This window comes from Phocoena phocoena, chromosome 11 (genome assembly GCF_963924675.1).
Source record: "Phocoena phocoena chromosome 11, mPhoPho1.1, whole genome shotgun sequence".
Taxonomy (NCBI): Eukaryota; Metazoa; Chordata; class Mammalia; order Artiodactyla; family Phocoenidae; genus Phocoena; species Phocoena phocoena.
In genome coordinates, this window is record NC_089229.1 from 7,681,277 (window position 1) to 7,696,234 (window position 14,958).

The 14,958-nt window shown below is 46.4% G+C and overlaps 1 protein-coding gene, 1 non-coding gene and 1 pseudogene across 3 annotated transcripts in view; 2 read left to right on the forward strand and 1 right to left on the reverse strand.

The window, feature by feature from the left end:
• Positions 1–594: 594 nt before the first annotated feature.
• Positions 595–1,115, forward strand: LOC136131110 (glycine cleavage system H protein, mitochondrial-like; annotated as a pseudogene).
• A 3,768-nt stretch (positions 1,116–4,883) lies between these two features.
• TRNAG-UCC (transfer RNA glycine (anticodon UCC)) lies at positions 4,884–4,956 on the forward strand. The gene has a single exon. It is a non-coding gene; the product is annotated as a tRNA-Gly (tRNA).
• A 6,993-nt stretch (positions 4,957–11,949) lies between these two features.
• The window catches only part of EP300 (E1A binding protein p300), a 72,481-nt gene continuing 69,472 nt past the window's right edge, over positions 11,950–14,958 (reverse strand). For both annotated transcript variants that reach the window (XM_065887130.1, XM_065887129.1), the window contains 2 exons: positions 14,409–14,690; positions 11,950–14,142 (listed from right to left, as the gene is read on the reverse strand). In XM_065887130.1, the coding sequence (XP_065743202.1) occupies positions 11,950–14,142; positions 14,409–14,690 (2,475 nt within the window). The remainder of the gene's footprint in view (positions 14,143–14,408; positions 14,691–14,958) is intronic.

Consider the following 14,958-nt stretch of genomic DNA (forward strand, 5'->3'; position numbering starts at 1 on the left):
CTGTGTTTTAAGACATTTTTGCCTATCCTAAGTTTGCACAGTTGAACCAACTTTGTATAACTGGTATAAACTCCATATGGATATGATTATCATTTTTATATATTGCTGGATTCAATTTGTTAATACTTTGTTTTACGACTCAGTAGTAATATTTTTTAATTTGCTAATTTTTTGTCTATGTTCATGAATGATATTATCTGCAATTTTCTTTTTATATAATGTCAGTTTTTGGTATCAGTTATGCTGGCCTCATAAAACAAGCTGGGAAGTGTTCCCTTCTCTTCTACTTTTTTTGTTTTTCGGTACGCGGGCCTCTCACTGTTGTGGCCTCGCGTTATGGAGCACAGGCTCCGGACGCGCAGGCTCAGCGGCCATGGCTCACGGGCCCAGCCGCTCCGCGGCATGTGGGATTTTCCCGGACCGGGGCACGAACCTGTGTCCCCTGCATCGGCAGGCAGACTCTCAACCACTGCGCCACCAGGGACGCCCCTCTTCTACTTTTGAAGGAGTTTATGTAAGATTGGTGTTTTATCTTCCTTAAATATTTGGTGTGGCTCTATATGCTGCGTGGAGACCCTCTGCACCCCTGCGAACATGGCGCTGCGAGTGGCTGGGAGCGTGCGGGCCGCGGTCTGCAGCCTGCGCGCCATCTCTGCGCCCAACGCGCCCTGCCGCCGCGGCCCTGGGGACTGCGGGTGGGCGCCGTCCGGGCGCTGCGCAGCGGCCCCGCTCTGCTGTCGGGTCGTAAATTCACAGACAAACATGAATGGGTAACAATAGAAAACGGTGTTGGAACAGTGGTAATCAGCAATTTTGCACAGGAAGCTTTGGGAGATGTTGTTTACCGTAGTTTGCCTGAAGTTGGGACAAAATTGAACAAACAAGACGAATTTGGTGCTTTGGAAAGTGTGAAAGCTGCTAGTGAACTCTGTTCTCCTCTCTCAGGAGAAGTAACTGAAATTAATGAAGCTCTAGCAGAAAATCCAGGACTTGTCAACAAATCTTGTTATGAAGATGGTTGGCTGATCAAGATGACACTCAGTAACCCTTCAGAACCTGATGAACTAATGAGTGAAGAAGCATATGAGAAATACATAAAATCTATTGAGGAGTGAAAATGGAACCCCTAAATAAACTAATTTGAAACAACTTAACCTAGCATAGTTGTCTTAAATTAGTGGTGGATTTTTATTTTTATTTATTTATTTATTTTTTTCGGTACGCGGGCCTCTCACTGTTGTGGCCTCTCCCGTTGCGGAGCACAGGCTCCGGACGCGCAGGCTCAGCGGCCATGGCTCACGGGCCCAGCCGCTCCGCGGCATGTGGGATCCTCCCGGACCGGGGCACGAACCCGGTCCCCTGCATCGGCAGGCGGACTCTCAACCACTGCGCCACCAGGGAAGCCCGGTGGATTTTTAAAAAGCAACTTTTAGCAAAAGAAACTGCTTGCAACATTGTTGCCTGAAAAAAAATACCCCTTAACTTCCTAATGATTTCAGATAAACACTATACATCTTTTTCACAACACCCTGTGATTTTTAGGCTAGTCTCCAGTTATAATACTCAGAATTCCTGAAATTATCTGTGGTAAAACTAGTTACAAAAATTTTGTAATTCGAGGATAACATTGTTATCTTAACCTTATATAATATTGTAACTTGCTTACAGCCGTCCCTGGATTTGGGTCAAAATACTCAATGGGCTTGCCACTGGAAATAAATGACAGTGGAGAAAAGTTTGTCAGTTGTATAGTGTCCAGTGAAGAATGTTACTATCTTAATTTTGTAATATACTGTGTTTACTGGTGCTATTTTTATACGGTGAAGCAACAGCCTTGCAGGAAAATAAGAAACAGTTTAATGATAAAATATTCAACTTCTTAAAAAAAAAATTGGTGTAATCACCAATGAAGCATCTGGGCCTGGAGTTTTCTAGTGGGAAGGTTGTTAATTATGAATTCAATTTCTTTATTATAGATCTTGAACTATTCATGTATTTTATGTTTTTGTATGTTTTGGTAAATTATATTTTTCAAGAAATTTATCCATTACATTTAAGTTGTTAAACATATTGGCGTAAGGTTATTCATAATTTTATCTTATTCTGTAGATTTTGTAGAGATGTCCTGTTTTTCATTACTGTTGTTGGTGATTTATCTTTTCTCTCTTTAATGAATCAAGAGATTCATCAGTTTTATTGGATGCTTATTCCATTTACCTTTAATGTAATTACTCATATGATTGGATTCCAGTCTGTCATCTTGATATTTGTTTTCTTTTTGTCCCCTCTGCTTTTTGTTCTTTTATTTCTCCATTCCTGGATTGTTTGGGTTAGTTATTTTTAAGTAATTCATTCTTTTTCTTCTATTGACTTTTTAGCCAGTTCTTTGATCATTTTTTAAGTGGTTACTTTAGGGATTACAGTATCTGTCCTTAATTCATCACAGCTGATTCACGTTTAACGAAACCTTTACAACGGTATCGTTGTATTTACACCTTTATTGCCCTTTGTACTGTTGTCATTTATTTTACTTCTATAAATGATCTAAACTTCGTGATCCACTACTATTTTTACTTTAAAAAGGCAATTGATTTTTTTAAAAACTTTTTTTAAAAAATTAATTTATTTTGGCTGCATTGGGTCTTCATTGCTGTGCATGGGGCTTTCTCTAGTTGCGGTGTTTGGGGGCTACTCTTCGTTGTGTTGCGCGGGCTTCTCATTGCAGGGGCTTCTCTTGTTGCGTGCAGAGCATAGACTCTAGGCGCGCGGGCTTCAGTAGTTGTGGCATGCAGGCTTTAGAGCACAGTCTCAGTAGTTGTGGCGCACGGGCTTTGTTGCTCTGAGGCATGTGCGATCTTCCCGGACCAGGGCTTGAACCCGTGTCCCCTGCATTGGCAGGCGGATTCTTAACCACTGTGCCAGCAGGGAAGCCCGGCAATTGATTTTTAAAAAAAATTTAAGAAAAGAAAGAACAGTAGTATTTTTATTTACCCACATTTTCAATGTGCTTCTTTCCTTTTTGTGGACCTGAATTGTTATCTCTCCCTCCAGCCTGAAGAATTTTCTTTAGCATTTCTTGGAGTAAGGGTCTCTTGGCTACAAATTATCCCAGCTTTTGCTTTTCTGAAAATGTCTTTGTTTCATTAAAATTTTTGAAAATTGTGGCAAAAATACACATAAAATTTACCATTAAAAAAAGTTACCATTTTATTTTTTTAAATTAATTTATTTTTTGGCTGCATTGGGTCTTCATTGCTGTGAGTGGGCTTTCTCTAGTTGCGGCGAGCGGGGGCTACTCTTCCTTGCGGTGCACGGGCTTCTCATTGCAGTGGCTTCTCTTTTTTGCAGAGCACGGGCTCTAGGCATGCAGGTTTCAGTAGTTGTGGCACGTGGGTTCAGTAGTTGTGGCTCGCGGGCTCTAGAGCGCGGGCTCTAGAGCGCAGGCTCAGTAGCTGTGGCGCACGGGCTTGGTTGCTCTGCGGCATGTGGGATCTTCCCGGTCCAGGGCTTGAACCCATGTCCCCTGATTGGCAGGTGGATTCTTAACCACTAAGCCACCAGGGAAGCCCCAAATTTACTATTTTAAAGTGTACAGTTCTGTGCCATTAAGTACCTTCATATTATTGTGCAACCATCACCACCATCTATCTCCAGAACTTTTTCATCTTCCCAAACTGAAACTCCATCCTCATTAGACACTCCCCAATAGAATAGAGGGCAGACTAGAGCCCAGAAGTAAACCCATGCATGTATTGAATATGATCATATGAGTTTCAACAAGGATGCTAAGACCATTTTATGGGGAAAGAAGGTTTTTCAACAAATAGTGCTGGAACACAGTATTGTAAATTAACTATACTCCAATAAAAATTAATTTAAATAAATAAAATTAAAAGAAAAAACAAGTAGTGCTGGGAAAACTGGATCTCTACATACCACAAAAAAAAAAAAAAAAAAAGGAAGTTGGACCCTTACCTTTACATATACAAAATTTAACTCAAAATGGACGAAAGAACTAAGAGACCTCAGAGATGTAACTATAAATACCTAAGTGATCTAATTATAAAGACCTAACAACTAAAACTACAAAACTCTTAGAAGAAAACAGGAGAAAACTTCATGACATTGATTCAGCAGTGATTTCTTGGATATAACACCAAAGCACAGGCAACAAAAGTAAAAATCCATTAACTGGACTACATCAAAACTAAAAACTTCTTTTCATCAAAGGACACAACCAACAGGGTGAAAAGGCAACCTATGGAATGGGAGAAAATATTTTCAAATCATGTATCTGATAAGGGATTAATATTTCAGAATATGTAAAGAACTCCTACAACTCAACAAAAAAACCCCAATTAGCCTGATTAAAAAATGAGCAAAGGAGGGACTTACTTCCCTGACGGTCCAGTAGTTAAGACTCCACACTTCCACTGCAGGGGGCACAGTTACGATCCCTGGTCGGGGAACTAAGATCCCTAGCAAGCCGCGTGGTGCGGCCAAGAAATAAAAAAAATTTTTAAGTTAAAAAAAAAAATGGGCAGAAGACTTGAATAGATATTTCTCCAAAGAAGATACACAAGTGGCCACAAGCACATGAAAGAGTGCTCAACACCATCCTTAGGGGAAATGCAAATCAGAACCGCAAGAGGAAATAACAAGTGTTTTTTGAATGTGAAGAAAAGCAGTATGTTACTGGTTGGTAGTGTCTTTTATAGTGCAAAATAAAAATAGTAAAAAGGAAAAAAAGGAAAATAACAAGTGTTGACGAGACTATGGAGAAATTCGAATGCTTTTGCTGCTACTAGGAATGTGAAATGGGGGAACAGCCACTGTGGAAAACAGTATCCAGTATTTCGAAAAACTAAAAGTTTCAGGGCACTTCCCTGGTGGTCCAGTGGTTAGGACTCTGCGCTTCCAATGCAGGGGGCTCGGGTTCGATCCCTGGTCAGGGAACTAAGATTCCACATGCTGCATGATGTGGCAAAAAAACCCCAAAAATGAAAACCCTAGAAGTTTCAGATTTGCGAGATGAAGTGTGTTCTGGACGTTGGGTGCACAACCGTGTGAATGCATCTAACACTACTGAATGATAACACATAAAAGTGGTTAAGATGTTTAATTTTATGTTATGCATATTTTACCACATTTAAAAAATATTTGAGAGAGAAAAAGTACGTGAATTCCAATTTCCAGTTTTTGGTGATTATGAATAATGCTGCTGCTGCAGACATTCTCATACAGGTTTTTGTGTGAACATAAGTTTTCCTCTCCCTAGGGTAAGTATCTAGAAGTAGGATTGCTGAGTCATAAGGTAAGTGTATGTTTAACCTTACAAGAAACTTGACGAACTGATTTTTGTAGTGGTTGTACATTTTGTCACACCAATGTGTGAAAGTTCCAATTGTTCCACATTGTCACCAGCACTTAGTATTACCGTTTTTTCTGCTCCGTTCTGATGGGTGTGTAGTGATGATCTCATTGTGGTTTTAATTTGCATTTCTTAATGTCTAGTGATGTTGAATCTCTTTTCCTATGCTTATTTGCCATTTGTATGTCTTTTTTTTTTTTTTTTTTTTATAATTTTTTAATTTATTTATTTATTTATTTTTGGCTGTGTTGGGTCTTCGTTTCTGTGTGAGGGCTTTCTCTAGTTGCAGCGAGCGGGGGCCACTCTTCATTGCGGTGCGCGGGCCTCTCACTATCGCGGCCTCTCTTTTTGTGGAGCACAGGCTCCAGACGCGCAGGCTCAGTAGTTGTGGCTCACGGGCCTAGTTGCTCCAAGGCATGTGGGATCTTCCCAGACCAGGGCTCGAACCTGTGTCCCCTGCATTGGCAGGCAGATTCTCAACCACTGTGCCACCAGGGAGGCCCTGTATGTCTTTTTTGATGAAGGGTCCAGATCTCTTACTCATTTTGAAAAATTGAGTTGTTTGCCTTGTTTCACTGAGTTGTTTTTTTTTTTTTTTTGCGGTACGTGGGCCTCTCACTGTTGTGGCCTCTCCCGTTGCAGAGCACAGGCTCCGGACGTGCAGGTTCAGCGGCCATGGCTCACGGGCCCAGCCGCTCCGCAGCATGTGGGATCTTCCCAGACTGGGGCATGAACCCGTGTCCCCTGCATCGGCAGGCCGACTCTCAACCACTGCGCCACCAGGGAAGCCCTCCACTTAAGTCTTGAACCCTCAAAGTCATCCACGAGGGTTGGAATCAGTTTCTTCCAAACTCCTGTTAATGTTGATATTTTGACCTTTTGCCATGAATCTTATTGGCAGCTAGAGTGGAGAATCCTTTCCAGAAGGTTTTCAGTTAACCTTGCCTGGATCCATCAAAGGAATCACTGTCTGTGGAAGCTACAACCTTATGAAATGTAGTTCCTAAAAATCAGACTTGAAAGTAGAAATTACTTCGTGATCCACAGGATGCAGAATGGGTGTTAGCAGGCATGAGGATGTTAATCTCATTACATCTCCATCAGAGCTCCTGGGTGACCAGGTGCATTGTCAATGAGCAGTACTATTTTGAAAGGGTTCTTTTTTCTGAGCAGTATGTCTCAACTGTGGGCTTAAAATATTCAGTAAACTGTGTTGTATACAGATGTGCTGTCACCTAGGCTTTGTTTTTCCATGTATAGAGCACAGGCAGAGTAGATTTAGCCTAATTCTTAAGGGCCCTAGAAAATCCAGAATGGTAAATGAGCATTGGCTTCAACTTCAAGTCATCAGCTGCGTTATTCCCCGACAAGGGAGTCGGCTTGACCTTTGAAGATGTGAAGCCAGGCATTGCTGACTTCTCTTCTTTAGTTATGACAATCCTAGATGGTGCCTTCATCCAATATAAGACGGTTTTATCTGCATTGAAAGTGTTCAGTGTAGCCATTTTCATTAATCATCCTAGCTAGGTCTTCTGGACAACTTGCTGCAGTTTCTACATCAGCACTTGGTGTTTCACCTTGTACTTTTATGCCACGGAGGTGGCTTCTTTCCATTAAACCTCATGAACCAACCTCTGCCAGCTTCGGACTTTTCTTCTGCCGCTTTCACACCTCTCTCATCCTTCCTAGAATTAAAGAGCGTTAGGATCTTGCTCTGGATTAGACTTTGGCTTGAGGGAATGTTGTGGCTGGTTTGATCTTCTTTCCAGATCACTTTTTTTTTCAAACCAGTAATAAGGCTGTTCCGCTTTCTTATCATTTGTGTGTTCATTGGAGTAGAACTTAAAAAAATTCAGGTGTTAGTTGCGGCATGCATGTGGGATCTAGCTCCCCGACCGGGCCCCCTGCACTGGGAGTGCAGAGTCTTATCCACTGGACCACCAGGGAAGTCCTTGGAGTTAGCACTTTTTAATTTCCTTCAAGTATTTTTCCTTTGCATTCATAACTTGTCTGTTTGGTGCAAGAAGCCAGCTTTCAGCCTAATCTTAGTTTTTGGCATGTCTTCCTCACTAAGCTTAATCATTTCTAGCTTTTGATTTAAAGTGAGAGATGTGCCACTCTTCCTTTCACTTGAACACTCAGAGGCCATCGTAGGGTTATTCATTGGCCTGATTTCAATATTGTTGTGTCTCAAGGAATAGGGAGGCCTGAGGAGGGGGAGAGAGACGGGGGAACGGCCAGTCTGTGGAGCAGTCAGATCACATACATTTATTGATCAAGTTTGCCATCTTAGATGGGCACAGTTCGTGGTTTCCCAAGACAGTTACAACAGTAACATCAAAGATCACTGATCACAGATCACCATAGGAAAAAAAATAATAATACTGAAAAAGTTTGACATTGGGAGAATTACCAATATGTGACACACAGAAATTAAGTAAGCAAATGCTGTTGGAAAAATGGTGCTGGTAGACTTGCTTGATGCATGGTTGCCACAAACCTTCAGTTTGTGAAAAAACGTCAGGGACTTCCCTGGTTGTCCAGTGGTTCAGACTCAGTGCTTCCAATGCAGCGGGCCTGGGTTTGATCCCACATGCCACACTAAGACCCCGTGTCGGTGTGGCAAAAAAAAAAAACCCCAAACCGCCAATATCTGCAAAGTGCAATAAAGTGAAGCAAAATAAAACAAGGCAGGGGACTTCCCTGGCGGTCCAGCAGTTAAGTCTCCGTGCTTCCAATGCCAGGGACTCAGGTCCGATCGCTGGTCAGGGAACTAAGATCCCACGTGCCACATGGTGCAGCCAAAACCAAAGAAAAACACCAAACAACAAAGCATGCCTGTACTTTCTTAACAGTGTTAGGTCTTCCCAGTCTTCTTTTTTTAAAAACAAACTTATTTATTTTTGGCTGCGTTGGGTCTTCGTTGCTGCACACGTGCTTTCTCTAGTTGTGGCGAGTGGGGGCTACTCTTCATTGCGGTGCGCGGGCTTCTCATTGCGGTGACTTCTCTTGTTGTGGAGCACAGGCCCTAGGCGTGCAGGCTTCAGTAGTTCTGGCACGCAGGTTCAGTAGTTGTGGCGCACGGGCTTGGTTGCTCTATGGCATGTAGGATCTTCCCAGACCAGGGATCGAACCGGTGTCCCCTGCATTGGCAGGTGGATTCTTAACCACTGTGCCACCAGGGAAGTCCCTTCCCAGTCTTCTGATCTGTGAACAAGGATGTCTTTTTGTTTATTTAGGTCTTTAATTTCTTTCAGTTATGTTCTATAGTTTTCAATGTACAAGTCTTGCACTTCTTTTGTTAAATTTATTCCTAAACATTTTATTCTTTTTGATGCTGGCCTGTGTGCTGTTGAAGCAGGGTGACTTCATCATGAACATAACATTTTGGGAAACCATCTAACTAGAGATTAGGTTCTTTGGTTGGAAAAGAAGCCTGGGACTTACCTTTATGATTCCTGTTTTTTCCCCCTTTCAGTTTTTAGTCTGTATTTTGAATTTGGTTGGAATAGGGCCCTGTGTCACAAGGGCTTCTCTACAGTGAGAGAGAGCCAGGATGCGGGGAAGGCAGGCTTTGGAATCCAGTAGACCTTTGGCTTTCTCTGGCTGTGTGACCTTGAGTACACATCTGAGCTGCCCTTTTCTCATTTGTCAGTCTTTGGAGCTGTTTTTGAGGATTCAGTGAGCTAAGTAAATGAAAAAGCACCTGGCTGCTGCTTGGCCCCCATTGGGCTCATTTCCTAGACTGATGTCTCAGAAACAGCCCAACTGGAAACTTGGGGCTCCTTTTAGCGCTTCTGAACTTTTCATTGTGATAATTTTCAAATACACATAAACATCGAAATCACCTTCCTGTGTTCCTGACTGTGGATTAATTCACATCTTCCCCCTCCTTAGCACTGCCTCTGGCCTGGCGAGGACAGCCTGTTTCCCCTCCCCATTTAATTTCTGCCCCCACTTCCTCCTTGCCACACTGGGGTGAAAACGTTAACACTTCAGTCCAGCTGTCTTTAGCCAAAGAGCCTAGGACTATGAACGCTGGGAACTTACTGCTTGGAAATGGGTTAGAATCCTAAATATTTCCCTTTTGAGGGCTCAGGTCAACCCTGGGCCCCTAGTTGTGGGGACCATTATGGGGCCCTTTCTGTAACAGGCACTCAGCGTCTTCTCTCTGGTCTCGGTCAAGTGGACCTGAAGCTGGTTTTCCCACCAGGATCTGATTCTTCACTCCTCTGGGCAGGGTCCCTCCTCACCCCTCTCCACCTCGTCCCATTCATCTCCCCCACAAGGTCCAGTTTCATGCTACCCTTCCCGGAAACCTTCCCGATTCCCACCAGCCAGAAGCTTTTACCCCTGCTGCCTGTGTCCCCTGCGTATACCACTGAACACTTTTCTGTTTTATCTTGTTTAAGCATCATTCTGTCTTTTCTTCTAGCTCTCGAGCTGGCTAGCCTGAGGGAAGGGCTGCACCCTGTCCACGCGTGTTGTCTGGCCTGGCACAGGAGGACACAGGTGCTGCACGCACATCTGCTGGGCCACTGGCCTGAGGCAGGCGGACACCTGTTAACATTTTCTGGGGTGGCGTCGATTAATGCTCAGTGTGCGGGTTCACCTCACATGGAGGTACTGGTTATTTTTCCTGAGACAATGTAAAATAGTGGAAAGGACAAACAGGAGTCTGAATTATGGTACTTGAAGAGAATCTTCTTTAGCCCTCAGCAGATGATCGAACATAGTGTAAAAGCTCTGTGACAGTAACAAGGAAGACCTGCCAAATGATGCCAAAGCAGCTCACTCACAGTATTCTTCTGAGTTTTCAAACTTGTTCAAAGCCGATGTAATGTTCAGTTCGAGGGAGGACTGGTAACCTCTCTTCAGTGCCCAGCACAGTATCAGACTCCGCGTTGTCATCTCTCTCGGCTTCCTGGGTTTATTTCCACACGGTTTCCTTTCCTACAGCCTCATTCCCCTGACGATTTCCTGACTGGCAGGTAGCAAAAACAAAGTGTAACAGAGAATAGGGATGTACTGTCAGCCCAGCTCCAAGTGCTTTTTCAAGGAGTTACTTGTGACTTAGGCAGATATGACCCCTCTTTCTTAGGTGCTCATTCTTAGCCCTGTAAGATGAGGGTGATTGGAAGACCATGAGGTTATCCACAGGGGACCACAGAAGAAGGACCTATATCGAGCTGATAAAGGCTAATTAGTATCAATTCCAATTGGTAAAATTAACATTTAGCTGGTATTTGTGTTTTCCCCTGAAATTTGGACAAATTTACCAAAATGTTTTTTAAAATCTATTTTATCACAAAATCACTTCACGTAACAGTTAGGGAGGGCTGTAAGCTAGTGCTTGCAACCCCCCTCACCAACCTGAATCCTACACATCAGGCATTCAGACTGAGGCATTCTAAGATAAAGATGCAAGAAGTGAAACAAAGTCAGGTGTCTGTCTCACACAGTTTATTTAACAATAGGTAATAAGAAATCAAATTTAACAGTCTATACAGTGATCCAAAGTTCATATTTATAAGTAATCAACTTTAATCTCATGATTTACAAGTTGAGGGTTTTTGCTTTCTATTTTCAAGTTTTACAGAAAGTGTGTGTGTGTGTGTGTGTGTGTGTGTGTGTGTGTGTGTGTGTGTTTTGGGGGTGGACAGGGTAAGGAGGAAGAAAGCAAGCAAAGAAGAAACCCCAGGGACATTTTGCATGTTAAAATCATCCCACTGGAATCGTTTCTTACCCTCTTTTTAATTTTTTCCTTTGTTAGATGTAAAAATAACGAAAAAAATTCTTTCAAGAAACAGAACCACAATATATAATACATCAATTTGGCAGCTGCCCCTGTATATTTTGAAAAAGTCATTTTTCTCTCTACATGTACAAATTACTTTAATACTTGAAGTTTTTACGATCAGACTTACGGAATAGAAAATTTTCTGGAGCACAAAAGTTGACTTGAGGGGACTTTTTTTTCCTTTTTTTTTTTTTTAAACATTTTTAAAAGAATGAACATCTTTGCACCCAGAGAAAAAAATTGGTATTTTAATATATATTTATATATATTTATATATATATAGAATGTAATTTTAAAGTAACATTAACCCCTTTTGTCCTCTGGTTTTAGAAATGTTCTTTTTTAACTCTTCCATAAAGTGAGGAAAATAGGGAAGAATGTCAACCATCTGCACCAGTAAATAATAACTATTAATATTACATATTTTCATTAATTTAAAAAAAATAATAAAACCTATTGGAGGTGCAAGGCGGGAGCATGTGGTTGGCTTCACAGACCTCAGCCTCCTCCCAGTGCACACTTGAACCAAACACACAAGGGAAAAAAACCAGGCTGGTGGGGCCCAGCCATAACAAAAATAGATTCTTTGTGTTCTATCAGTCACCCCTCAGGTTCATTTCGCATGTTTGCTTTAAACCACAAACAGCTACCGCACAGTTCTTGTGTGTTCCAAGGAAAATTGTCTTTTAGGCTAAGAAAGATTCAAAAAAATTGTTTTCAGTACAAAAAGTCTTAAGAGAAAATAATTTTTTTGCTCCCAAAATACTACAAGGTGTCTCTAGTGTATGTCTAGTGTACTCTGTGAGAGGTTTGAATTCAAGTCTGAGTTGTCGGTGCTGAGTCCCAGGTCCGTGGCACTGGCACCATGGAGGTTTGCCATGCCTGGATTGCTAGTCAGCTGAGAGAGCATCGAATTCTGGTCCGGGCTGGCAAAATGCCCTTGTTCCATGGGGTTGCCCTGGGCAGCGACCAGTCCGGGATGTGGAGAACTGGTCTGTGGGGAAACGTGGTGTGGAGAAGGCTGAGGCTGCATCCGTGGGGAAGGGCTGGAGTGGGGGGGCTGGGACTGTGGCCGCGGAGAAGGAACAGGCTGGGGAGACCGCACTTGATTGGAGAGAGATGGGATCTGCTGGCCCGGAAGGTGCGGGGACTGAGCCTGACTCGGGAGCATGTGCTGCTGGGGGCTCATGGGGTTGGGCTGAGCGGGGGACCCCATCTGTTGCTGAAGGAGGCGCTGCTGATAGGCCTGCAGGCCGGCTCCGGCCTCCGCCCCCAGGGCCGGGGGGAGCTGGCCCAGCTGGCCCCCGCTCCCTTGCTGCAGGTGCTGCAGGTGCTGTGGCATCCGGGGAGGCGGCGGCGGCGGCTGGGGGGCAGGGTAGCCCAGGCCCTGGGCTGGCTGAAACTGGCTGTGGCTGGCCAGCCCAGGCCCGACTCCCGGCCCCGCTCCCTGCTGCTGCTGCTGCATCATCTGCTGCCGCCTCAGAAGGTCCCGGAACTGCGCCGGCACGGTGCTGGGGTTCATGCCCATCTGCGGAGCCTGGGGGCTCATCCCCCCCATGGGCGGCGGGAGCTGCTGCTGTGGCGCTTGCTGCTGCGGCAGGCCGGCCCTCTGGACGCCCGCCTGCATGGGATTCAAGTTCGGCATGGCGGGGCTGGAGTGGACCCCCTGCTGGCCCGGCATGGCGGGGGGCTGCAGCCCTGGCTGGCCCTGGGGCACGCCGGGCTGCCCGGGGAGGGGCTGCGGATTGGAGGTGGCGTACTTGGCAGCCCGCTGCTTGATGAACGCAGCCAACAGCTGGGGGTTGGCGTGAAGGATACTAAGCACCTGTTGCTGCTGCAGGGGGGAGCTGGGAGACCTGAGAGTCCGCAGAAGGTTTTGTAAGGCTTGTTGAGACACAGTGCCCGGTTTGAGAGGGCTCACACCTACCTGGCCCAATCCCGGTTGGGGAGCCATGTTCAGGGGCTGACCATGCTGCGACACTGACATCATGGCTGGCCTGGGCATCCCAGGCTGCAGGTGCTGGGGCTGAGGCAATCCTCCTTGGGCCCATGGTGGTGGCTGCTGCATCCCTGTGGGCCCCACCCCTGGCTCCAAATGCCCGCCGGGACCTCTGGCCATGGGGGGTGCGTTCATACCCATGGGGGCCATCGGAGTCATCTGGGGCATCTGGTGCTGGATCGGCCTTTGAAAAATTTGCACATGGGCCATCTGGCGCTGCGTCTCGGCTGCCCTCTGAATCTGCATCGCCATTTCCACCGCTGCAGGAGGGGGTCCTGGGAGGGGTGGCTGAGCAGTCTGCGGAGGGGTTGGGGGGGTGACCTGGCCGGCTGCCTTGCCCTGGGACACCGGGCCAGCAGCCTGAGTCCTGGGCAAGTAGGGCGGCATGCTGGCGGGAGGGGTGGGCTGGGGCTGGGAGGGGGGCTGGGGCGTCTGCGGGGTGGTCGGCTGCTGGCCGGTGGGCGTGGTCGGGGTCGCTGGCGTCGGGGAGGGCAGGCCCTGCTGCTGCCCCACCACGCCAGCCCGCTGCATGCTGGCCATCCTCCTGCGGAGCATCTGGGCTTGCTGGAGCCGGTGCTGTAGCTGCTGCTGCCGGAGCTTCTGCTTGATGTTGAGGCAGAAGGGCACGGGGCACTTGTTCTCCTGGCAGTGCTTGGCGTGGTAGCAGCAGAGGGCGATGAGCTGCTTGCAGATGGGGCACCCTCCGTTGGTCTTCCGCTTGCAGCCCTTGGTGTGCTGCACAACCCGCTTCATCTTCTGGCAGGAGGGCAGGGAGCAGTTGGCGTTTCGGCACTGGCAGGCGTGGACCAGAGACTGGATGCACCGCTGGATGCTCAGGCGGCGGGAATCTCCCGGGCTCTGGGTGGCCGCAGCCTGCTGGTTGTTGCTCTCGTCATCTAACCCGAGACCGAGTTTCTCCATTTTGTGGTCATGGTTTTTAGTGTTATAGCAGGTGATACACAAATCATAATCCTGGGGGAAGACACAGGTGCAGGTCAACTCTCCAGGATTAAAGTCATTCAAAAGTAGTTACATACTCTGCTTGGGCTAAAAAGCCCCGTTTTAGAGAAAGTCTCTAATCAACTACTCAGATTTGAGACCAGGCCCCACCCACCCCGTCCTGTTACTCACCAGTGGCCCCGGAGCCCAGGAAGGCCCTGCAGGCCTGCATAACCTCTGTCTGCATTGCATCTCAGGCACCTGGAAGCCCCCCCGCCCCTCCCCCGTCGGGGGCCTACCTCGCACACGGTGCAGTGCCAGCGCGTCTCCACGTGGTGCTTGCACTCGTTGCAGGTGTAGACGAAGCGGTCCTGGCTCTGGGTGTGCAGCTCCACCAGCATGCACATGGTGGACCACTGGGCTCTTCGGAGTGAGGAGAACTCCAGGTGCTTGTCCCTTGCGAGGGTGAGAAAGGCATCCCGCCCGTCCATCAGGTCGCAGGGGATGAGGGGGTCGGGATCAACGATGGGAGGCAGGGAGTTGGCAGCGGGGCCGGCGATGAGACGGATCACAAAGAAGACCTGCAAAACAGACAGTCTCATCCTGACTCTGGCGCTAGAGCACCACGGGGCACTGGACCAGATGCCACGGACGGGTGGGCCAGGCTGTGCACCTGGGGGGCCGGGACGCCTGGCTTAGTTTTATGACCACCTCGCAAGGTTACATGACATGGCCCTTTTTCTCCTGCTTCACTACCTCTGTGCTCTTCTCTGGGACTTGTCTACGATGGGCCTAAAGAATCTACATCTTATGTTTTCTACCTCATTCAATAATTTCTTCAAAAGAAGA